Genomic DNA, 25,124 nt, shown 5'->3' with positions numbered 1-25,124 from the left:
GACACTGTATTGTATATATGAAAGTAAACAATAAAAATAGTTGGAAAACAAATCAGAGGACCTTAGTCATATGTGCTTGCAGTGTTGAGTAGCAGACATGATACAACAGCATGGCTCTTATCCCTGACTCATGAGGGTCCTGAAGCCCTGTGGCAAATGAGTCCACTCATGGCGGACCTGGTATGTATTGAGGTGATGGGTACACTGACTGAGTATTGAAAAATGTTGTTTGTCAGAAAGTATACTTTACTCAACAGCTCCTCCCTTGTCATGATTGGCTTGTCACTTCTTTGGAGGTCTGGACGTGGTTGTAAAATACCTCACTCAAGCTGGGTTATAGGTATTTTAAGTGTTTGTCCCTTCCATATTGTTTCATGTGTCTCTTTTGTTTATTTTGCTGGGTCTCAGTCCCAGAAAGCAAAGGTGCAGCATGGTGTGTGGGGTCCTTGGTCTTTTGGCAGGGGCTATGGGACTAACCCTTGCTATAGCTGATAATACCAGGAAGGCGGGTGCTGGCTGCCGATGCTGTTTCTGCAGGCACTAGCCCATCTGTTTTGTGTCTGTTGATCCTGACTTTGCCTCTCGGGTGCAGGAAGAGGACAATACTACAAATTCTCTTTTAATGCTGGTTTCCACCTTGGATGCTGAAAGAAGCAGTGGTTGTGCGTCAGTGTTTTAATTATGGTGAGTGGGTCACTCAACATTGTATGCCTTCAGAGGCCACATGGTGGGAGGCAGGACTGGACCCGTTTGCTCTTTTTGCACTTTGAGCTCTATTCAGAACAGGACAGGTGGTAAAAACTGACTTTGTCTCAGATGCAGCATCAGAGATCAGACAGGGCCTAAGGTAGACATCTTCTTCATACCCTGAAGCAGATGCAGAAAGATGCCATGCTAAAGATGTGGGGGCAACATATGTACTCAGTTTCAGGAACTAAAACAGTGATCACTGTGCAAGAGATTGGCAGTGCTTCTTCTGTATCCTTCTTTGTCAAGGAGTTCCCAGATGTCTTATTTGTTGCTGTTCCAGGACCTACCATTGCGGAGCACCACTCGGGAGAAGGCAGCATCTTTAGTCAGAAGTTGCCAGAAGTAAGGACAGGATAATCAGATAGCCCACAGCTTCTTCTTCTAAGTCAAGTAGCGATGATAGAGCCTTGATGGCTTCCATGGTCCTTTGTTGAACTTTAGGTTGCAGGAGAGAGGTCCCCTGTAGCCTCAATCACAATTTTCTTCACGGGAATTAACCCCACCTCCTGTACCAGCAGTGTAGTGGGGGAGTTCACAAGGAAGAAAGACCTGCTCTGCCAGAGCTGATATTGCAGATTCAGTGTTGCGGAGAAGGGCTTGTCACCGTCAGCTCATCTGCTGTTGGAGGCCTCTCAAGGAAGGCGCCTGCTGTCACTCTTCCTTCTTTCACACCAGCATAGGTAAGAGTATTCACCACACCAGTACAGTGGGGTTAGGAGGGCGGGCTGTGCCTGCCAGAGGACATCATGGTGGTGGAGCAGCCAGGCAACAGCGGCAGGTGGCCACATTTATGCCTGAAGCCGCAGACCGTTAACCTCTTGGGCATGTCAGCAGCAGCAGGTGGCCGGACTTATGCCTGAAGCTGTGGCTCGTTTACCACTTGGGCATGGCAGCAGCAGCAAGTAGCCTCACTTATGCCAGAAGCTGCTGCTCGTTAGCCCCTTCACTCCAATGCATTGTCAAATTTTGGTGGCCAATGCATTGTCAAATGTTGGTGGCCAGCTTAGCCACAGAAACAACATGGACATCAGAAGATACGGGGAAATTGGAGTGGGGTATTTATTTCCCAGGTTATCTGATCTGATAGCAATGATGTGTGGAGGGGTGTTGAGAGTGGTGATAGCCATCTCAGAGAGCTGGCTGCCCTGAGCCTTTGTGCCTTCATGGATACTACACCCTACAGTCTGTGAAGCTAATATACTGTCAGCGGCTGTAAGAAATTGGGTTTTTATTTGACTGGGGTGTGAGCCCTGGTCAAAGAGGCAACCGCAATCATTGTCAGAGTAAGACACAAGCAACCACAAATTAACCTGTGCTCAACCCTCTGGTATTGGCATCGAGCAGTCAGGCTTAACTCAGAGGCAATGTTTAAAGTATTGGTACAACACATCCAATAGTAAAGCAGTGAAAACACCACACAAAAAGAATCCCACACCAGGTTAGGAAAATGGATCTTAATTTAATAAATATAACAAGATCGAAACGACAAAAATCCCAATAGTAGAACCGAATATAATCAATTTTTCAGTTTCAGGTCATTTAGTGCTAAAAAACACAAAGCGGCAACTTTGGCTATCCGGTCATGCCGGAGCAGGACAAAGTCATAAGTTTAGGCTGACTGCGATGAAACACGGGCCAGCTTCTGGGACCCAGTTAGGCCCCGCTGAACAGAGTGCCTTAAATCTCGGTTTGCGCAGCAATGTGTGGCTCCGTGTCAAAGATGCATCACACAGCCGAAGCAAAGTGCCGGTTCGGAGATGAAGCGAGGCTCCGGTGCAAGGTCCTGGTGTGTTAACGTCGAGGATCCCGTTGCGGGGCTTGTGATGCGAAGCCCGGTGTCAAATATGCGATTTGCAAGAGCACTTTACATTCAGAGAAATACTAAATCACAATTCAGTTCTTCAGAAATGAAACGACAATGAAAATATTGGCAAGTACTTTGCATGATCAACAAAGCAGAAACCTAAGGCGACTCCGTTAAACCGAGTTTTGATTCTACTTTGTCCAGGATGGAATCTCATGCACATGAATAGTGGCTGTGTTTCTTAGCCATTATAGAAGACTTTATTCAGATTCAGAGAATACACCAAGTGAGATGGTGGAAAGATGACTGGGAGGATTAAATATTCACACAATTACAGCAGAGCAGGGCGACACACTGATTGCTCCGATTACTTTAGCAGAAGTTGCTCAGGCCGTGAAGGGATCTCCCACGGCAAAATCTTGCGGGACTGAGGGGATTCCCGCAGAAATGTAAAAGCTATTCGCACCCCAATTGAATACATTTTTAGTCAGTCTGCACAATAATATCTTAGAAGGAGGTAAAAACCCTGATTCTTTTACTCAATCAGCAGTGGTGAGCTTCCTAAGAAAAGGTAAACCTGAGAATGATGCAAACTCATACCATCCTATGCGTTTACTCAATTTAGATTGTACATTTTTAATGACCATTATGGCAAATAGACTCACGCAAATAGTACCTAGCATTATTCAAAGGGATCAGAATGGATTCCTTCAAGGTTGGAGCATGTCTATCAATACACAATATTTAGTTCAGGAAATCGATTATTTTTCAGTAAACAAGATTAAAGCTGCAATCATAATGTTAGACGCAGAGAAAGTGTTCGACATGGTGCAGTGGAACGTCCTTTTTTCTGTATTTACTAAATTCGTTGTATCCTCGGGTTTGTACAGGCAATTAGGAATGTATATGTCAATGCCAAGGTGTGCGTAATAGTGAACGGAGAGCTAGCAGGGGTGATTTCTATTAGTCGCGGGACTCGTCAGAGCTGTCCCCTGTCTCCAATGTTATTTTCATTATTCGTAGAACCCTTGGCCTGCACTCTCAGACAAGATCGGACTATTCAGTCTCCCCTTAGGAGGAGCAGAAAAATTGAAACTCTTTGCGGACAACTTGGCTCTTTATTTGGCAGCGGAAAATGATAATATTTTGCGCGCTTTCGCTAAAATTAATGAATATACAGAAATGGAAGGATATAAGAGGAATCAATCAAAAAACAGAAGCACTGCTTTTTAATTGCTCCCCTGAGATATTAAAAGCACCAATTCAGGCGCATTATTCTCCTTCCACACTATTACGATATCTAGGCATTTTTGTGACTTCACAAATAGACTATTTATTCAAAACAACATTGCACAAAGTACGTAAACTCCTAAATTAATGGCAGAACCTTCCACTGTCTATTATGGGACGTGTGGCTTTAAAATGTATATACTTCCGTTGTTCTTATTTTTTTTTTATATTTTGATTAAGTTCCCTCCAAACTTGCTTTGACTCTGCTGCCAGGAAAATTAGACCATTTTTATGGCGAGGGAAAAAGTCTAGATTGAAAATGCAAGCCCTTCAGTTAGATTCTGAAGAAGGGAGGTTTAGCCCTGCCAAATATAAAAATGTATTATCAGGCGTCCCTACTTTGATTGGCTGTCTAAATCCTTCTTAGCAAGTTCAGAGGAAGCCAACTTTTATTTGCAATGCATGGTGAACACAAACTGTATAATATAACCTTCAAGCTTTCAATGGTGTCTGCAGTCAGTGATATTGAGGTGCTCGTATATGTATATATTTTGTATTAAATAATTCATTTTATTTGTAACTCTCTATATCTGTTTCCCCCTCCATTATTTATGTTTAATGCTATTATTAAACATGATGTCTTCATATAGTTTCTTTGATGATTGCACATGCAAGTGCTTTTACTTTGCTTGCATGTTTTTTAAGCAGTCCTGTTTCCTCAAGGAAAATTTAGCAGATTTAAAAAAAAAAGAAAACTTTGCCCATTTTGACATGCAATCACATGGATTGAAGAAAGCTGTCCCTTGAGCGCCACCATCGTGGTGGTTGCAGTAAATCACAGGTAACCGACAAATTGTGACCAGTCTAATAAGTAATAATTAGTCAGATCCTTCTGCAACCCCCTGCGATTTCCTAGTTTGCAAATCGACCTATTACATAGATTATTACAAAATCAGATTGGATTTGCAGTTCGTGCAGAATTTGTGACTGCTTTAGGAGAATTCAAGCTTAGTGCATCTGGCCCTAAGAAACCAGGCACTAGCTTTCAATATTATTCCATATCAGTAGTGAATATATCCTGCTGCACTGGCTAGAATTCTAAGAAAAACAACATGCAAATTGCCCCTGTAAGAATGAAATGGTATGCAGGTTGTTCTATTAATACGTTTATAAAAAATAATCTAATCTCACAAACTTCATATCATATTGATATCTTATATATTTGTTTATTTAACTCCCTCGAAGAAATACTGACACGGATGCTGCCCAATGGAATGCTTAGAATCTTGGCACTAACTAATGTTGCTTTCCACGTTCAGCGCGGGTGTGAAGTAGGGACACAGAGCAGACAGGGACAGTTTGTGTCTTCGTCTGCTAGTGTCCCATCAAATCAGTGGGAAAAGTGCTAATTGCTTTATTACCCATGTACTGTTGAGCTGTGCAGCTGTTAATTGCCCTTCCTCTCAATATGCATCCTCACCTTAGGTTTGGGCTGATAATTGAGGGGCGGCAATTAACAGCAGATACTGCCCTATCCACAGGGCAGTAATGCATAATAAATATGTATTTACTTGTTTGGATATGTATTTAATTCTTTGCAAAAGCAAACTAATTTGATATCTACTGATCACAATTAGAACTCATATAATTTTGGGATCTGTCATATATTCTCCACTTATCCAAACCACTCCTTCATGTATCTGTACAGTTGCTGAATGCACATACATTGCAGCATGTATTTTAATGACATACTCGAATAATATTCCGTACTACTAATTTCATAATGAGCTTCTTTTTTTCAGGATGAGGGAAAGTGTCGACCTCTGGAGGTGATGAAGCTGGAGGGCTCAGAAATTGGAATTGATACTACTTTGGGCAAGCCATTTGTGTTTAGATATGTGCCACAGTCTGGAAGCAGGATGTTCTACTTTTGTGCCACTTCAAATCAAGAGATGAAGAGGTTAAGCTTTCTTACTAATGTTTTACTGTAATGTTGCTCCTCTTTGGATCAGCTGTTTCCCATATAGACAAAATCTGCTTTGCGATCTGAATAATTCGTTGTTTGCTATAAGCATCAAATCTGTCACTGTGTGTCTAATAATTTTTGATTTCCTGCAATTTGATTTTGAGGAGTACTGACTACTGTGGCCTGTGTACCTGCCTTAACCATTGCATGGTTGTTAATTGGACCAAATTGTCTCTCCTATTTGGACTTAATTGTTAATAGGAGTAGGCCTAACAAAAGTTAGCCCTCTAGGCATGCACGGGACCCTCATTTGTCATAAAAGGGTATAAAGGGAAATGTCAGTGGTATTTGAACCAACATCCCTTACACATGTGTGTGATACTTTAGAAAGCCTACAAATGGAAATTGGATCTGATTTATGAAGGCTTATTCCCGAATTAAGACGCCATTAATACTAGCAGATTGTTCCCTGGTTTAAAGTAATCATAATTAAGCATGTGCTCCTGTGTTTAAGGTAGGACAAAGCCTTTATTATCCGGCCCTTCTTTCTTAATCTTCCTAATCTTAAAACTGCCTAGATCTAGTAACTTCTGTAAGCCAAGTCCAATGTTCCTTCCTTTCTTGTGCTTTGTTCGCCTATGCGCCAGGGTCTTTTAGGGAATGTGATTAAGAGAGAACTCCAGGTGCTGTATTATTAAACATCTGGATAAAAAATTATAAGTAAGTTTAAGATATCTTGTGTGGTAGATCTTACTACTATTAGCATTTAAAGATATATGTATAGTCTGCTGAAGTTTCAAATTCTGAAATAAGTTTAGTGAGATCTTCTTAATAAATTATATTTTTACTGGGGGATATACCTATGTACTTAACCCAATCAGACCAATGCACAAACTGTATCAGAGCTAGACTTAAACAGTAAATACATATGCTCAAATACATATCACAGTCCATTCTGGGAGTTATCATCAGAGTTCTAATAAGCCTGTGCACAAGACTATTGTTCTCTATGGGAGCAGAGAATGCTACTGGCACCAAGACAAGCAAGTGGCAACCTCTATTTTGCCTCATTAGTGAGGTACCGATTGAAATGGAAGGGAATGAAGGGTAAGAGAAATAGATTTCTTACAAGAAACCAAAGCCCTCTACTATTTTGGGAATCAGGGGTATTACAATTTAAGATTTGGAGTAGTTGAGACTAACCTTCTCAGAATCTGGTTATAAAAGTGCATGTAAGTTAGATTAGGGAACACATGTTGTATGTTTTAGGCTTGAAAATGTTACCAAACGTGTTAAGTCATTTTTTATCCTAAAGACTTTCTTGATTCTTGGCGAAGAGGTTGAGAAGATCTTCCTGCAGAGGTTTTTTTTAACAGAACATTTGTAGTCACATCAGAAAAAACTAAGGGGCATATTGTCAAGCACGGCGTTAAAATTATCGCTGCTTTAGCGGCAGAAAACTGCCACTAAAGCGGCGATAATGGGCTTGATAATATGCCGCAGAGAATTCCCATAGAAGGCAACAAAAAGAGATGACTGGGCTGTTCCTTGGGGAAGGAAGGAGGAAAGGATCACTAGGGAAAAAGGGTTAGTGCTCAATGGAGGACAACCCCTGAGTATCTAATTTGTTGGATATAATGGCCTCACACACCCTTGCGAGTGTCATGCTTCATCATCGGCAATGCTCCTCGTTGGGCAGGCGGTGCAATGCCCAACGGGCTCACCTCAAAGAGGGGCTCTTTATCGGAGGTCTTTTGTCCAACTGCCTATGGGTGAAGTGGGGGTGAGGGGCCAGGACAGAGTAGATAGTGTGGGTGAGGATAAAATGTGGCCTAAGGTACCGGAAAGCAATTTTTATTCTGGTGGTCCTCTGCCACAAGTAAAATCAAGGCTAGCCGGTGCTCATGGGGACTATGGTTTCCCGGAGTGAACCAGGGCTAGAGTGCAAATGGTGTGGTCAACATGTTTCTCGCTTCTATTACATTGACTGCGATTCTTCAGGACCTAGTAAAAAACTACAATCTACAAAACATGACCTAATGGTTAGTATCAGTTTAAATACAGCACATGCTGGGGGTCGCGTAACTAGTTAGCATGGAGGAGTCTCGTTCGTTATCGTACACGGGAAACCTCAACCAGCCCGGACACGGAAAGGATTGACAGATTGATAGCTCTTTCTCGATTCTGTGGGTGGTGGTGCATGGCCGTTCTTAGTTGGTGGAGCGATTTGTCTGGTTAATTCCGATAACGAACGAGACTCCTCCATGCTAACTAGTTATGCGACCCCCAGCATGTGCTGTATTTAAACTGATACTAACCATTAGGTCATGTTTTGTAGATTGTAGTTTTTTACTAGGTCCTGAAGAATCGCAGTCAATGTACTAGAAGCGAGAAACATGTTGACCACACCATTTGCACTCTAGCCCTGGTTCACTCCGGGAAACCATAGTCCCCATGAGCACCGGCTAGCCTTGATTTTACTTGTGGCAGAGGACCACCAGAATAAAATTGCTTTCCGGTACCTTAGGCCACATTTTATCCTCACCCACACTATCTACTCTGTCCTGGCCCCTCACCCCCACTTCACCCATAGGCAGTTGGACAAAAGATCTCCGATAAAGAGCCCCTCTTTGAGGTGAGCCCGTTGGGCATTGCACCGCCTGCCCAACGAGGAGCATTGCCGATGATGAAGCATGACACTCGCAAGGGTGTGTGAGGCCATTATATCCAACAAATTGGATACTCAAGTGTTGTCCTCCATTGAGCACTAACCCTTTTTCCCTAGTGATCCTTTCCTCCTTCCTTCCCCAAGGAACAGCCCAGTCATCTCTTTTTGTTGCCTTCATATCTGGGGCTACGACTGTGGCCAGACCTTCCATTCCCTTCTCTTGTGAATGGTAATTAATGCCCTACTGGATCACAATCGATCCTTGTCTTCCCCTACCTATTGTTACACAATTCCCATAGAAGCCCATGTTGACACCAGAACATGGGCTTCTATGGGAATTCTCTGCGGCATATTATCAAGCCCATTATCGCCGCTTTAGCGGCAGTCTCCTGCCGCTAAAGCGACGATAATTTTAATGCCGTTTCTTGATAATATACCCCTAAAGTGCCACCCAGCTCTGGGAGCAGAATGCAACTCTGCATGCTCTGAAGTTTCTAAGAGTCTTCATGGCCTGGCGGCTATGGAATCAAAAAAGAACCGAGTAGCCTGAGACCACAATAGAGGCTTCTGGAAGCTCAAAGCCTGTTTGCCTTCAGTCCTAAACTTGATAATTTATAGAAGGTGTGACAGATTTATCTACAAAAATTAACTACAAGCTTACGGTTCAGTTCTGCAGAAAACCTAAAAAAGGGGGGACTTTTACATGGTTAAAGAGCCTGCAGCCATCTGAAGAAGACTAGGTGTGGGCTAAATTAAAACTTTGAACATGAAGATCGACAAATTCAGGAAACGTTCTCCTTTGCAAAGATGAGCAGTTTCTCAATTTGCCTGAGGTGAAGTTTAGTTTCTCTCAACCCTTTGTTTTAGCAGCCAGATGTTCCCCTCAAGATAGATAGGGCTTCAGATTGCAGAGGATTTTTTGTTGAGTGGGAGTTTTCCCCATGGTCGTTCAAATCTGCCTTAGTAGAAACACAATATTTGTAACACCCCGCTGACAGGGCCCCATTTTGGGACTTCCTGAAAAGGGGAATTGTTAGACTTGGCATCCTTGGCGTGGTTTCCCCTGACTTTTTTGCTTTCTGGCCTCCTGTTTTGCTAACTACATTTTTAGGTTTCTGGGCACTTTACCACTGCAGACCAGTGCTAAAGTGCAGGTGCTCCTTCCCTAAAACAAGGTAACATTGGCTTATCCACAATTGCCATAATTAATTTACTTATAAGTCCCCAGTAAAGTGCTCTACATGTGCCCAGTGCCTGTAAATTAAATGCTACTAGTAGGCCTGCAGCACTGATTGTGCCAAACACTTCAGTAGCCTTTAAACATGCCTCAGACAGACCTCCCATTACAGAACCTGTGTGTGCAGTTTAAACTGCCATTTCGACCTGGAAAGTTAACCCATTTGCCAGGCCCAACCCATCCTTTTTAATACATATAAGTCACCCCTAAGGTAGGCTCTAGACAGCCCCAAGAGCAGGGGACAGTGTATTTAATAAGTTGGATATGTACATTTAAGTTTTATATGTCCAAGTAGTGAAAAAACACTGCCAAATTGTGGAATTCGCTTCCGCCCCACCTAGAGAAAAGCACTGGACTTCTTTCCTTTAGGAAAGCTGTACATTTTTGCTTCTCTCATTGCTTCCTTTTTGTTTCTGGCAGCACCAAGAAGCCTCCAGGCAATAGCATGCTTTATCAAATAAATTTTAATTTCATTTAAAAACTCCCACATTTGTTTTTTCACTCCTTCAAGGCCTATCTTTCCCATAGTGTAACATTGTGATTACTTTATTACATCTTATAAGTGTAATTCCCAATTGGGGCAAGATGGATATTTCGAGTTTGGTGTCTCTGGACTCACAATTTAAAATGACAACTTATGGTGAAGTTTGATTTTAAATTGTAAATCTTTTTTAGAAAGTTGGCATTTTCTTACTTTAACCATTCTGTGCATCTGCTGCCTGTCTCTGAATACATGTCTGGGGTGGGTGACAGCTGAGTTGTGTGCATCCCTCTAGACAGGCACACACAAGGACAGTTGAGGCGTGCCATTCACATCCTGATGGCCCATCATCAGGCTGATGGGTCTTCCTGGGCTGGATTGGAGGGAAGAGCTGACACTCGCACCTGAATAGGGCAATGCCTGTCCCCACACAAAGAGCTGCATAACCCCCTGTAGTGTGTGTGGAGCGAGGGCAGGGACCTTGTGAACTTCAAAGGCCTCTCTTTGAAGCCTCTCCTACTTCAAGAGCACAACTGGGTATAAGTTCTGGACCCCTGACACCACCACACAGTGCATTCTGGACCTGAGGACACTCTGCCAGGAAGAAGGACTGATGTGCTGCTGAAAGGACTGACACTCTGCTGGACTCTGGGCATTCGAGCGCTTTCTAAAATTTATTTTCATTTAAATTTTTTCATTTTCAAGGGAAAAATGTTAGATTTTAGCCTGTTGATCCTGCATGCTTGAGAGAGAATCCTCCATAAATTTCTGTAAAGAAGAACAAACTGAGATAAGAGGTCTTTAGAACCCGACGACTTTGCATATAGTTTTTCAAACCCTTTTCATTGTGAAATAACAATAAATTTGTATAATATATTCTAAACCTTATTAGAGAAGGCTTTTTTTAAACTATTGCAGTGGAAGTCAAGGGATAAACTTCCCCCATAGGGATCACTTGTGCCTTTATGACCTTGAATATAGCATCATCTTCAAGAAGCACCTCTTGCTGCTTGGAGCTTATTGTTCTTCTTCTATTAGAAACCAATAGCATTGCTAATTATACTAGATAAATGTACAAACAATGCAAATAAGGAGCCAGATGTACAAATCTTTTTTGTGTTCAGTAGCAGTCTAAGTCACAAAAACGCAAAAAGGCGTTTTGAAATGTATGAAACCAAAATTGCAACTCAGTAACATGTTACCAAATCGCAATTTGAGCTTGCAACTAAATACTGATTCTGCATTTGGAAAGGGCGTGTCTAGGGCGTTCAATCCAAATATCGAATGGGATGTATTAATGTTGTGCAACCGAAATCCTTTTTCAAAACATTAATATTGATATTTTACAGACGACACACATGTAATGGTAACCCATTAGCAAAGGGACCCATTCCCCTTTGTGAATGTTGACAAAAATATTTTTAAACATTATGACGTGGTCCTGTGAATCACTGCTTACTCCCCAAAAGTATATATTTTCATTTTTTTTAAAGTGCATCCTGTTACCGTTGAGGAAAACAGGTTGTGTTTTTAAAAAAAAAAGATGCTTTATTTAAAAAGCATTCACAGAAAGACTTCATTCATAATGGGACACAATTTTCAACCTACCTCACAATTATTCATGAGGAAGGTCGAATTGCAACCCACTACAAATCAGGTTTTTGGGAACCGACCTATTAGTACGTAGGTCAGTTCGCAAAAACAGAATGAATTTGGTAAAAGTCAGGGCACAATTTGCAATTACCTTTATAGAGTCCATTCTTAGTACTGTGGGGGCGGGGAACCCGTAATTTTGAATCCCCAAAATTCTACCTCAAAAGAATGTCCACAATTTGCAGAAAACACCCAATAACTGATTTCCTTGTCAGCAGAATGCACACAAAAATTAAAAAACTTGATACAGAATAATTGCCATGAAGGCTCTCAGCAAATAGAGTATTAAAAAGAAGTGCAAAATCCCAAGTGGACAGCAAAATCAAAAGAGAAACGGACAGCATTCCTAGCAGCACCTAAGTCTTCAGGAAAGTCTTCTAGCTCAATCCCAAAAGCAATGGTTTTAATACATTATTTTCATATTTGAAATCACTAAAACTGCAGATTCATAGTGGTATGATATAATGTGTTACATTCTCTTCAAATCAGAGCACAGTTTTACTAAGCTTCATATTGCCTAAGCCTTCGAAGCACTATCCCACGGCATGAATATTGATTCTACCCATTCTATGCTAATGCCATACAGAGATGGTGGAACAAACTAGATACATGAACAAGAACAAACTATTATGAATGAGTAGGGTACAGTGAGCTAGCAGAAGGACTTTTGAGTAAAGGTACAGTTTTGTGACCAGGGAAGATTAATCGAGAACAGTGTGAACAATGACAATGGAAATAAACAAACATAATTCTGCGTGACTGTATGCTGAAGAAATATCGCACAGTGAAATGTGCAGGGAGAAGAAAAGAAAGACATCCATTTTGAACAAGATGTCTGCTAGGCCCAAATTGAGGCCTAGTTAACAAGGACCAGAAAAACACACTTCTACATGTCATAGGAAATTCGTTTTAAAGACAATATTATCATATCAGTGTGTACACCATGTAATTAAATATAAAACCACATTCTGAACATTGTTAATAAAGCACAAAACATGAATGCATAAAAAACCTTTAACAGAAACATGTGGCCCATTTTCTTTTATTACATAGATCTTTCTTATGAGCACGAACAAGCAGATGGATATTTCAAATATACATAACATTTACAATGATTTATTAACTGCCTTGGCTCCCTAAGGGGTTGTGAATGGAAGCTGATCTACTCATAGCTGACAGAAGTGGTTTTTATGACATATGGAAGTGATATCATTCAACAACTGCATGTCCATAATTAAAAATGACAAGTGCGTAAATTGACCTGGTGTGCCCTAATTTTTGGAGACCGGCACTTACTTCACTGCATCTGATATTTACCAAGTGCAAGAGAGAAATACACACAGATCAGAAAAACAGAGGAAGAGAAAGACCGCAAAACTAGGGGGTCCTGCTGGGCGCCCCCAAAGCTGTTTCCTAATGCCTTTTTCTGCTGGAATGGCTGGCACAAAAAGGCAGTGGGAAACTGCCATCGTAATCATTCGGCCGGAAAGAGCTGGCAGGGGGTTACTTTGGGCCTTCTGAATGGCAGACGGGTTCTCCAAGCCAAACGTAAGCCATTTGGAACACCGATTCGGATTCCCTTCCGACCGAGCCCATCGTAATAGCTCTGTCAGAAGGGAATCTAAATTGGGGATTACGATGTGGGCAGTAGGGCTCCGACCAACGGTCAGAGCCCCTCCTGCCCGCATCGTAATCGGGCCCTATATGTGTGTGTCAGTCCATCCATTAGCTTGAGAAGAGTGTTTTTTCCCCACTGATACCCTAGTTCCATTCTCTATGGGTTGATGATAATAGTATCAAATTTAAGTAGTGTGAAGAGATCAGCTTCCTATGTCTCACTGAGGCATCATTCAGCAAATGTGTTTGCATCTCTGTTTTTGGCTGATAAACAGCACAGAAGCTTCTGGTTTAACAGTATATTATTTTCCCATCTGTTTGCTCGTCTTGTTGAATTAAAAGGGTTCCACAATGTTAGCTTGTGGTTCCATGTAACCTCACCACAAACCCAAGGGCTGCAACATAACACTCCAGGCTTCTCTAATGTGAAATAGTCAGAGCCTCTTGGAACAGGCTATTCTCAGCACATCTAAGAGCCATTGAAGACAAAAAAAAACATAAAATGTTGCAAAAGGTTTTGACTAACATCGTGTCCTCAATCTAAGTACCTCTCAAGCCCCATGCTGAACACCGAGGCAAGGTCTGCATCACTGATTTAATCTAATTAGCTTTGCAAATGTCTTTAAATCATATCATTTTAATCCAGCTAAACATGTTGCTTTTTTGGGATAGTGTACTTTTTAAGTTTAATTATTTCTCTTCACAGTGCTGAATTAATGTAAATTTTAATTTAAATGGATGGTTAATATAGCATTTTGTCTTTCTTTCAGTGCATCCTCGAGAGTGTGTGCAAATAAACATTGTAAATGCAGAACACTATCAGCAAAAAGTTACACTGTGCCACGCTGCACTTTATTTTCTTACTTTGTATATGTCTTGTTAATCATTCTCTAGAGTGTCGATATACTACATAAGAAAATCCTGTATGTTTTTCATTTCCTTACAATGCGCTTTCCAATTAAATTTGACTTATAATACACGTTGTTGTATTAAAACATTTAAATAATAGCACATTGTCCCCAACGAAAACACTTATTTCTCAAACCAATGACAGACCTATCTGCTGTCTCAGATACCTAGATATATAGATTACTTACAGGCCGTCGCCAGAAGGTAGTTATAGTTAGGATCTAGTTTCCATAGGAAAATCGTTTTTTGATTTGCCAATATCTTTGGCGCTGTTTGACAAATCTTCATGAAGTTTTCAAAACTAATGGCCCGCTCTGGTCAGCTCCTGTCTTAAAAGTTTCGGGGTGATTCGTCAAGCGGGCCGAGAAAAAAGGGGGCTCTCAAAATGCGGCTACAGCCCGAACTGCTAAACGGAATTATACCAAATTTGGCAGAGAGGTAGCTCTTTGTCCAGAGTGCACTCTTTGCTTTAAATGGTGTAAATCTGTTCAGTACTTCCAGAGAAATATAAATATAAAAAATATCAATATCTCGTTACCGAGGAGGATTCATGAACCCTCCCGATCACGAGCTTCATTCTGATTGGCAGCCAACACTTCAAACCAAGAAGTGTTGGCAGCCATCTTGTGACTCTGTAAAACCAAGTCACAAGAAAACAGGAAAACAACAAAAGAAACAGGAAAAGGAGGCAGGGTAGAAACACCCTGACCCCCTAGGCCTCCCCAGGGGGTCCGACAGGGACCCCCAGAATCAGAAAAGGCATTTAAAAAAAAAATATCTTCCTGAGTCGCGCTGGGTGCGTGAATCCGGTAAAAATGTATTTACAAAACAAAGCACAGGCTCCCGTGCTTCGTTTTCCTTAAGCCCCTGGGTGGGACAGGTCCTGGGGGCAATCCAAATTTATGTAGCGGGGCCCACGGGGGGCCTCACAGCCCCAGTGACCACCACCTCCCCAGGGCTTTGCTCATAATGTGAGGGCAGAGGTGCCCCCCCCCCCGCAGCCCCGGGGTTCGCCACCTCCCTGGGGCTTTTTTGAAAAATTGCGTTGGGGGCTCCTGCGCCCCCACGCTGCCCCAGGAACTGCCACCTCCCTGGGGCATTTCTTATTATGGGGCAGCCCCCCAAGCCCCGGGGACCAACCCCTCTCCGGGGCTATTATTAATAATACGTGTGGGGGGCTCGAGCCACCCACAGTACTCCGGGGACCACACCTCCCCGGGGCACTAATTATTAAAATGCGGGGGTCCGTTGCGGAGCCCCGGGCCTGGGGACCACCACCTCACCAGGGCTATTTTCACGTTGGGAGGGAGGGCCACATGGTCCCCCTCCTGGAGCCCTCTATGGCCCTGGGGACCGCTACCCCCCAGGGCCGCCTCTGTCAATGTACCAGGGTGCCCACCCCCAGGACAGATCGCAGCTCCCCCATTGGTCCCCAATGTAAGGCAATCCCCCAGGAGATGGGGTCCCCAGAGACATAATTGGCCTCAGTAGGGGGGCCATGTGGCCCCCCTCTCAAAAAAAAAATGCAGGCAGGCCAGGCCCCAGGGGATGGGGTCCCCAGGCCCAAATTGGCCTCAGGAGGGGGGCAAAAATAATTATATAGAAAATAGAAGCAATGCCCCGGGGCAGGGGTCCCTGCGGCCAAAAAAAGCCTCAGACGGAGGGCCGCGTGGCCCCCTTCCCGTATGAAAAAAAAATGTGTCAGGCCCTAGGGGATGGGGTTCACTGGGCCCAGAAAATATGGAGAGAAGGGGGGCCACACAGCCCCTTTGTAACCCAAAAAAAAGGAAAAAAAGCTGCGGGCCCACCCCCTCTCTGCAGCACATTGCAAACACGCCTCCTGGTGTGTTATGGGTTGGGGGATTAAGTCCCCTAGATCCTTAGGAGTCCTTAGGGGCCAACTAGCCCACCAGGTATCTCCAGTAAGCCCCATACAGTGGGATTGCTGAGAGGTTGTCCGAGGCCACGCCCCTTTTTACTCCACTCTGCAAATGCGCCTCTTGGGGCACTGCTGGTGGAGCGATGAGGTCAATATGTGTCCTGAGGACATCAGGACTAAAGTGGACTTCATACCCCGAGCAGCATTGGGCCAGGAGGCACGTTTGCAGAGTGGTGTAAAAAGGTGGTAACAGGAGGGGTAGTTGGCACCCAAGGTTGACCTTGGGGAACAACTACCCCTCCTGTTACCTCCAGTAAGTCCTACACAGTGGGATTGCTAAGAAGTCTTTGGAGGCCACGCTCACCTTTCTCCACCACTCTGAAAATGCGCATCCTGGCACAGTACTGATTTGGGGATGAAGTCCACTTTACTCCACTTTACTTCTCTGGCAGCCAAGTTGCCCTCCTGGTACCTCCTGTAAGACCTACGCTGTGGAATTCCTGAGCGCTGGTCAGAGGCCCAGGCCCCTTTCTGCACCACTATGCAAACGTGACTACTACCTTGTAGTTAGAAATTAGCATTTATAAAATCTTGGAAATTCACAGAATAAAAACCATAGGTTTCAGGGACATTATAGTTAGGAATTTGCATTTAAAAAACCTTTGAAATTCACTGAAATTCATGTGAGATGTCATCAATGATGTCACTGACCATGTCATGAGAGATGTAATATGTGACTTCATCAGCAGTGCATTGCGGGGTCGTGAGTTATAGTTAGATATTTCTCTGGTTTTGTACAAGTCAAATGTCTGACTAACTATAACGTCCCTGAAACCTGTGGTTTTTTTCAGTGAATATATATATATATATATATTTTCTTTTTTTATAGATAGATAGATAGATAGATAGATAGATAGATAGATAGATAGATAGATAGATAGATAGATAGATAGACATAAATATATATCCATATATATGTATGTATATATATAGATATATACATACACACACACAGTGTTGTTGCAGTTTTCAGTTTCTGTTGGAGGAGCATTTTTCGCTAATAACGTAGGGAACATTTGACAAATTTACGCCAAACTTTCCCCAAAAAGTTCAGCCACTTCAGCTCCTTCATAGACAGTTATGCAGTAATCCATCAAGCTAGGGCCAAGAAAAAGGTGAAGAGGAGTCTCCAAACGTTGATTTCTCATGTTGATTTCCATAGAAAAATGTGCCCGCCAATAGAGAAAAAATGGCTAAATGGAACCACAACAAATATGGCAGAAAATTAGAACTATACTTAGAAAGCAAGCCTTTTGTGATTTGGTGTCAATTTGTTGAGCCATGTTCAAGAAATTAGCTTTTAAAGAGGTACATGTGTTGGGCATGAAGGGGTTAAAAGGGTAGTTATATCTGACAATGGGTTCGACAAGAATCATGCAGTACTGAAAATGAAAAAGAAATAGGACCTTCTGATTGGCTGAGGGAGATTTTTCTCCCATCAGTCATTTTGTACCGTGGGACCAAGCAATCGGTTTGGCTTACTGCAACTCAGAACCAAATGTTTTGCGTGCCATTGAAGGATTCAAGGACTCAATCCATGTATCCTGAATTTGTTTTTAAAAATAGGATCTAAGGGGGCATGGTAGGGAAACCCTGAACCTCAGCCACTTGTTGGGGAGACCCAGAGAAATGCCCCCCTCACAGCGTCCTATAGGGTTTGTGAACTTGAAGTAGTTCACCATGTTACACCTGCAGCCGATTTTCTATTTACCTGAAAGGGATTACCCTGCTAAAGACTTCAAATGACCTGCAATTTTAGCACAAAAGGTTGACAGGTATGCATTTACCACTGAAAATATACCTTTTACCAGGCCCTATGGATAACCCTCTATAGTTTGGTAGAACAATGGCATACAACCTTATTGCCAGGCTAACAATGCCAGTGTGAGATAAACCTCCTCCAAGTGGGACACCACAGCATTCAACATTATTCAACAATCTGGCATGCCTGAAAACCTTCAGTGAAGTTCTGGAAATAAGTATCCACACATTATAAACATCCTCACTACACAGAATTTGCTTATAGTTCTGTTATAATGCTATTTAACATGGGCACATGCCCAGATATCCACTGGTGCATATTCTATGGTCAACAGAAGCTTTGGCCTTTCTCACAGATTTTTTGGAACAGGATTTGGCTTTAAACCAGAAGCTACTTTGAAATATTCCTCGGCAACCCACACCAGGTGTGCTCAGCCTTACCTTGTTTAACGTGGAGTAATTCTAGCACCCCAAACTTTAGTGATTTGTAAACAATCACTTTCAACATGCACAATCACACTTGCCTCCAGAGCTTACCCTATTTCTATACCAGGGATCCACGCGTGTACACTCAGTAACGCTATGCTATTTATGACTATGATGTTGTCATTGGTGTCACTGACCTCATGTTAAATGACGTCATAGATGACATCACAGATGGCATTTCAAATTATGTAATTTAACATGTCTGGACTGATGTAATATGTAAGGACATAAACAATGCATGGTGGGTGCTAAAGTTATAGTTACTTCAGTAAATTATAACTGGCGAATACCATCATTTCTTTATTTTTAAATGTTTTTGGCCATGCACAGCGGTGGTTTGTAAACAGTACCTGGCCTCTGCCCAAGCCGTGGGACCATTCCTCTGTGGGTGACCATCCCCCTGCTGCTCATGGCCGAAGTGGCTAGGACCCTCAGCACATGCCCTTCAGACCTCCGAGTTGAAGGTTGGCCACAGTGCCTGCGCTCAATCCTCCATGGGCACCCATCCCTCTGCCATGAACAGCCTTTGGCCATCCGTGGCGAATGGTTGACCACATGGCCTGACCTAGGGCCAGAACCTGATTCCAACCTCCTGCTGTGCACTGCCTATGGCTGACCATTGCAGCGCGTTGGCCTCAAGACCTTTTGCCCAACCCACAGCGAGGGCAGAAGCCCCCCCACTATGCAACAAGTATATTTATTATCTTTTTTTTTTAATGTCACAGTACCATGGTACTGCAGTGGTACCACCCGTCCGCATCACCTCCATGGTATGGCAGGACCAAGCCACGCAGCCCCTCTTCTCGGAGCCTGTAAAAGCCCCAGGGACACCATCCCCTGGGGCCGGCTCAATTACTGTGTCCCATGGAGCCCACTCCCGGTACACAGTTGTTTCCCCACCTGCATTGGTGTGGGCACTAAAACACATGTCTACTCCCACCCATCAGGAGCAGTTTTAAAGCTCCAGCCGACTGGGAGCAAACATTCCTTCCCTGCCCGCAAGAACACAGGCAGGGAAGGCATTTCTGCTCTTACTTGGTGCGAGCTGTAAAATTGCTCCTAATGGATGGGAGTAGGATGCCAACGCGTTTCGGCTTATGCCTTCAACTGGGCAACCCTTATTCCTCAATCATGATGATTAAAAAACAGTCCTTCTACAAGTACACTGCTCTCTGTTATGCAAGCTGGACCACTTCCTTCATAAAACCATGAGCCATGTTTTCACGCCATATTGAAAATGCCGCACTGATCTCTATGTACATTGTATAGTATGCGGACTGTACAATATATGACTTCCCAACAAGAAAGTTAAACAGTCATAAATTATCGTAAATTACTGGCCCATAGATCAAACCTTTGAATCAATTAGCATTTCACATGTCAACAATAATCAAAGTTTGGAATATAGAAATAGTTCCTTCGAGGTACAATGATGGTTAGGTAAATATAAAAATGTAGGGGTAGATCTACAAGAAACTAACGCAGCGCGGTGCCGCAAGTCATTTTGCTGCGCCGCTCTGCGTTAGGTTCGAAGCACAGGGATGCAACATATTTACAAAAATATGTCACTTCCCTGTTCTTCCCCCTGCGCTGGCGCACAAACCGCTGTCATGCGCCGGCACAGGCACCCTTGCACCATGGTGCAAAGATGCCTGCGTTGTGTGGAGATTGAAACAATCAATTCAGGTGATTTCCTCTTCCAATGTGTGCTCTAGAATGCAGCACGCATTGAAAGAGGAAATAAACTAGGAGAAATTAAAACATTTCTCCTCGTTGCGCCTCCCTACGCCTCCCTTGGGGAGGCATAGCATTCTGACGCATTTCCAGATTTACGATTCCTCGTAAATCTGGAAATGCATCAATGGACATGGGTGTTGCGTGGGAACACCCACAGCAACACCCATGTCACGCGTCTAACACGCAAAGTGTTGCGTGAACAGAGGCGATATTTACAAGCACAGGTTAAGTCACGCAGGGTGACTTTACCTGTTCTTGTAAATATCACTTAGCAGGCTGCGCCACTGGTGTATCACACAACGTGATGCACCGGTGGCGCAAGGGGCTTGTAAATCTGCCCTGTAGTTTTCCCTCGGCTGGATGATAATACTTCCAAATTGATACGTCAGCGTCCAGGGGCGTCACATCATTGTAATGCTCAGTTTGCAAATGTCCATATACAGTGTTCATGTGCAAGTCACTGTCAATATTGATATTTGACTGCAGTTATCTATTCATAGGCTTGATAGTATAAAATGACAGAACTGTTTTAGTGCATTGGTACAAAATACACATCAATAACAGCAAAAATGTGAGTCTAATTTAATTGCAATTACTTCATTGTTCATTGTTATTTTTGAAATGCATCCCTTTTTCTTGTAACGGAAACGGGCTGCATCACAAAAAAAATTGCTTCATTTAAAAAGCAATCACAGACATGGTGGTCTGCTGACCCTAGCAGGCCACCATCCCTGTGAGTGCAGGCCATTATCCCTGTGAGTGCAGGCCATTCTCAGTGGGCCGCAAAGCGAGACCTACATCACGAATATTAATGCGGTAGGTCTATTGGCTACCCACTGGGAATAGCAAAATGTGTCTAAGAGACATTTGTATTTGGGTCATGGCGATTTTATAATTGTGAATCGCAAACTGATTTTTTGTGTGCTTCTGGCCCATAGATACATATCTTAATGTGATGATGCAAATAGTAAGTCAATAGCAGCAAACCCATTCAATACAATGTTCATGTGCAAATGGCTGGTAAAATTAACGTTAACTAAAGGTATTCATTTGTATATCCGGAGCCCCAATCATCAACTCACGTCCATATACATTCAACGCATACAGTTCATCATCATCAATTACAAGGAGTGGTGAAGTCAAGACTATGATGAAATAAATTCAACATGCACAGTTGTCTATTATCCAGCCAATCTCTGCTGCCATTTCAATATCAATAAATCTTTATCCTCTATTGGGACAATAATGGACTAGAGTAACACTGGTGCATATGTGTTTCATCAACCAACAACAGTACCTTAATTGGAGCCAAATAGCAAAAAGCAATATCTTGTAAAAAATATCCAATTGTAGGAGTGTAATGCGCGAGATTCAGAGTTGCATCAGCAACTGACTCAACTTGACGATATAAAAGTCGCAGTGCAGTGCAATTTAAAGGGGCCGATTCCGATCCGGGCCGGAAGGGCACCGAACGCGATCCGGCCGGAAAAACCATGAGCCATATGTGTGTTTCCCACCCGACTCGTACAGCTGTACGAGCGGGCAAGTACGATGCGAGCTACGTGAAATTCACCGACCGAGGCGTGCAATGGATGCGATTTACGACCAAGCCAGTACAATGCACGCGTCGGACAGCCTGTGCGAGCCGGAGTGTCCGGCTCGCAAAACGTCCAGGTGGTTGCCTTTGGGGGTCCACTTCGGACCCCCTGTCACCCGCAGCCCTACGACTCGGACACATGGGGAGACCCAAGGGTACCCCCAACACAGGCATGTACGGTGCGGATGGCACCAACGTGCACCCACTGTACGGGGCGCCCTTGCACGAGACGTACCCATTCAGTCAATGGGAGCCCATGTACGCATTGTACGACCGGCTCCCATTGACTGCTATGGGAGTCCGACCGAACCGAGTCTGGCAGCATACGGCCGCATCGTACTCTCTCGGTCGGACTGCAGGACCCCAGCTCAGTCGGAAAACACTCCGGATACGGCTCGGTTGGAGTGCTTTCCGACCCGGATCGGAATCCGCCCCAAAGTGTAAACAGTGATAGGTGGAACAAAATTCATCGTACACTAATCAACATTAAGTAGACATATCTCAATATAGATATATATATATAGATATATATACGTTTGAATGTAAGTTTACAAAAACTCTCAGGCAATATAGGTTTTTCTGATGGATAATTCTAACCAAAGATTCCTCACCTTTAGTATTTTCCCAGGTAAAAGACTGTGGGCCTAATTTACAATATTGTGACGCACGGCAGCGCGGCTAGCCTTCCTGCTGAGCGTCACAATAAAAGGGCAGAAATGCACCGTATCTACAAGATGTGACACGCTCCTGTCCTTCTCCCCTGTGCCTTCCTGCACAAAAACAATCATCAATGGCATTTTCCTCCTTCTATGGATGCTGCAGAATGCAGCACGCATAGAAAGAGGAAAAAATTAGGAGAAATAAAAGTATTTCTCCTCGTTGAGCCTCCATACACCTGTCCTGGGGAGGCGTAAGATTCGGACACATTCCCAGGTTTACAAAATGTTGTAAATCTCGGAATGCATCAAGTTCCATGGATGTTGAGCGGGAACACCCTCAGCAACACCCGGGGAACACCCCTTTCACGCAGAGATATGTGTGAAAGGGAAACATGTTCACAAGGTCATGAAAAGTCATGCAGGGTGACTTTACATGACCTTGTACATATGGGGAAGCCCATTGCGCTGCCAGTGCGTCAATAATAGTGATGCACCAGCAGCGCAATGGGTTGTAAATATGCCCCTGTATCCGAATATTTTTAAGCAACAGCTCATATGTGCCACTAGGTGGGGCCACATGGCTATGTAGTCCAGAAAGTGACTTAGTGGAACCACGAATAGGTGCCACCCAGTGCACCGAGTTCCTTCAACACAATTTTGGAGCTCTGCTCCAAACCTGTTGGTTTTCCTAAAACTTCAGATATTTCTCAGGCTGTGTGCTAGGGAAGAAATATCTCTCCCAAAAATGACAGGGCTCAAGCTGTTTTGTTGCTGCACAAAACCTATGTCGGTCACTGTCCTCCATGACATATGCCTCTGGTGCCTTGGTTCTCGTTACGACTCAAAGTCATGTGAGAAGTGCACCCTGATGCATTCGAAGGCCATCAGAGAGTGCGAAGCAAATCTGCTCCAAGTCAAACAAGAAGCTGTGCAGTCAACACTCCAAGGGCCCTTTGCCTCCAGTGACTATTGAAAAAGAGCCCTCTTCTTATTGGCCCTGATGCACCCCAAATGCCCTCGGCTGTCGTCAACCCTGTTGTACATAGAGGTCTTCAAAGAGGCCATGCTGCAGGCAGATTTTTAAGATGTTACCAGCTCCCTCTAGAGTACTTTCAGGCACCAACTGTCCCCACAGAAGCCTCCAGTCATGCTTTCTGCTGTGGGGTGTTCCCCAGCACCAACTGTCCTCACAGGACTCTCTACTTTTCCTGTGCTGATATGGTCTAAACCTCGGCCAATTCCTTCTGATTAGTGCCACTGCCAACTTCATCAGTGCCAGCCTCAGCCCCAATGTCAGTCTTTGACCCGAACCAATGTCTGCCCACACCAGGCCTAAGTTGTGCTATGAAATTACATAAGTGCAGCCAGTAACAATTGAAACTGTTTTCCTGCCTCTTTCATGATACAAGTACTATCAGAGGTTGGAGCCCTTGTTCAGCCCTGATTCAGCCCCAATGATACTGAATATGGCGGGCCCTACTTACTTCCCCTCATTATATAGGTGAAGGATTTTATTTGAACCTACAGAATACAAGTGAGTTGGATACCTCTCCAGAGATGGAGCTGTGTCGGATGTATGACGTTACAACGCGTGCTGTTACAACGCATGCTGGTACAACGAAACTGTTACAACGCAAGTGGATTTACAACGCATGCCATTACAACGCAAGTCTTTACATCGACTTGCGCTAGATGGCGTGCTAACATTAGAAAAGTGTAATTTACTATTCCAACTCCAGTCCACTTAACAGTAGGGAAGGTGTTGGGATAGTAAACTACACTATTTGTAATGTTAGCACGCCATCTAGCGCAAGTCGATGTAAAGACTTGCGTTGTAATGGCATGCGTTGTAAATCCACTTGCGTTGTAACAGTTTCGTTGTAATGGTAGTGCGTTGTAAAAGTTGCGTTGTAAAGGTTGTTCCCCGCTGTACTTATCACCTGGTCTACGAACAGAAGAAAGCTATTCTTTTGCAATTGTGGCCTGCAGGGCAGCAGAAGTTCTTGACCCACATCTGCCCACTGTTGAAACAAAGCCACATTTTTTCATGGAAATCCTCCAACCATGGCCGGCTTCCAGAGAACCCTTATTGCCCTTCAATGAGGCTCTCACGATCACTCTTAATTGATGTTTGGATCCTGGTGACTGTACATTTCTCACTTAGCACCCAGCACGAAAAATCCTAGCTGTGCAGGCATCGACCAGTAAAGTGATTCCAAATGGCTTTTGCATCACACCCTCCAGGCAGGGAAGCTAGGTGATGTGTTTAAAAAAAAGATGTTTTCATCAGCCAGCCTAGCCTTGCGCTGTCTGAAATCAATCTGCCTACTGGGTAGGTGCGTCCATGCACTGTGGGACATGGCCAGCAAGATCTAGAACTAGAGGTACAGCAGGATAGTGAGACATAACACATTATTAGGTGTATCTTTTGCATCTACTCCATTCAAAAACATTCTGGAAAGTTAGTTGTCAGGGAAGAACATTTTCTAACAAACTATGGGGCATATCAACAAGGGCTTTATCTCTGCTTTTTTGGCTTTAAAAGCCAAAAAAGCAGAGATAAAACTAGCACCCTATCAACAACAGGGTGCTAACACGCAAATTTGCATGTTAGCACCCTTTTACTCTAC

The 25,124-nt window shown here is 43.5% G+C and overlaps 1 protein-coding gene across 1 annotated transcript in view; it reads left to right on the top strand.

The window, feature by feature from the left end:
* LOC146865704 (uncharacterized) overlaps window positions 1-25,124 on the top strand; it is a 632,622-nt gene that overhangs the window by 474,811 nt on the left and 132,687 nt on the right. Inside the window, exon 8 of the mRNA XM_085640187.1 lies at window positions 5,587-5,744. Coding sequence (XP_085496313.1) covers window positions 5,587-5,744 — 158 coding nt within the window. The remainder of the gene's footprint in view (window positions 1-5,586; window positions 5,745-25,124) is intronic.

Source organism: Triturus cristatus, chromosome 2_1 (genome assembly GCF_964204655.1).
Source record: "Triturus cristatus chromosome 2_1, aTriCri1.1, whole genome shotgun sequence".
Taxonomy (NCBI): Eukaryota; Metazoa; Chordata; class Amphibia; order Caudata; family Salamandridae; genus Triturus; species Triturus cristatus.
This window is presented reverse-complemented; position numbering and strand designations above follow the sequence as displayed.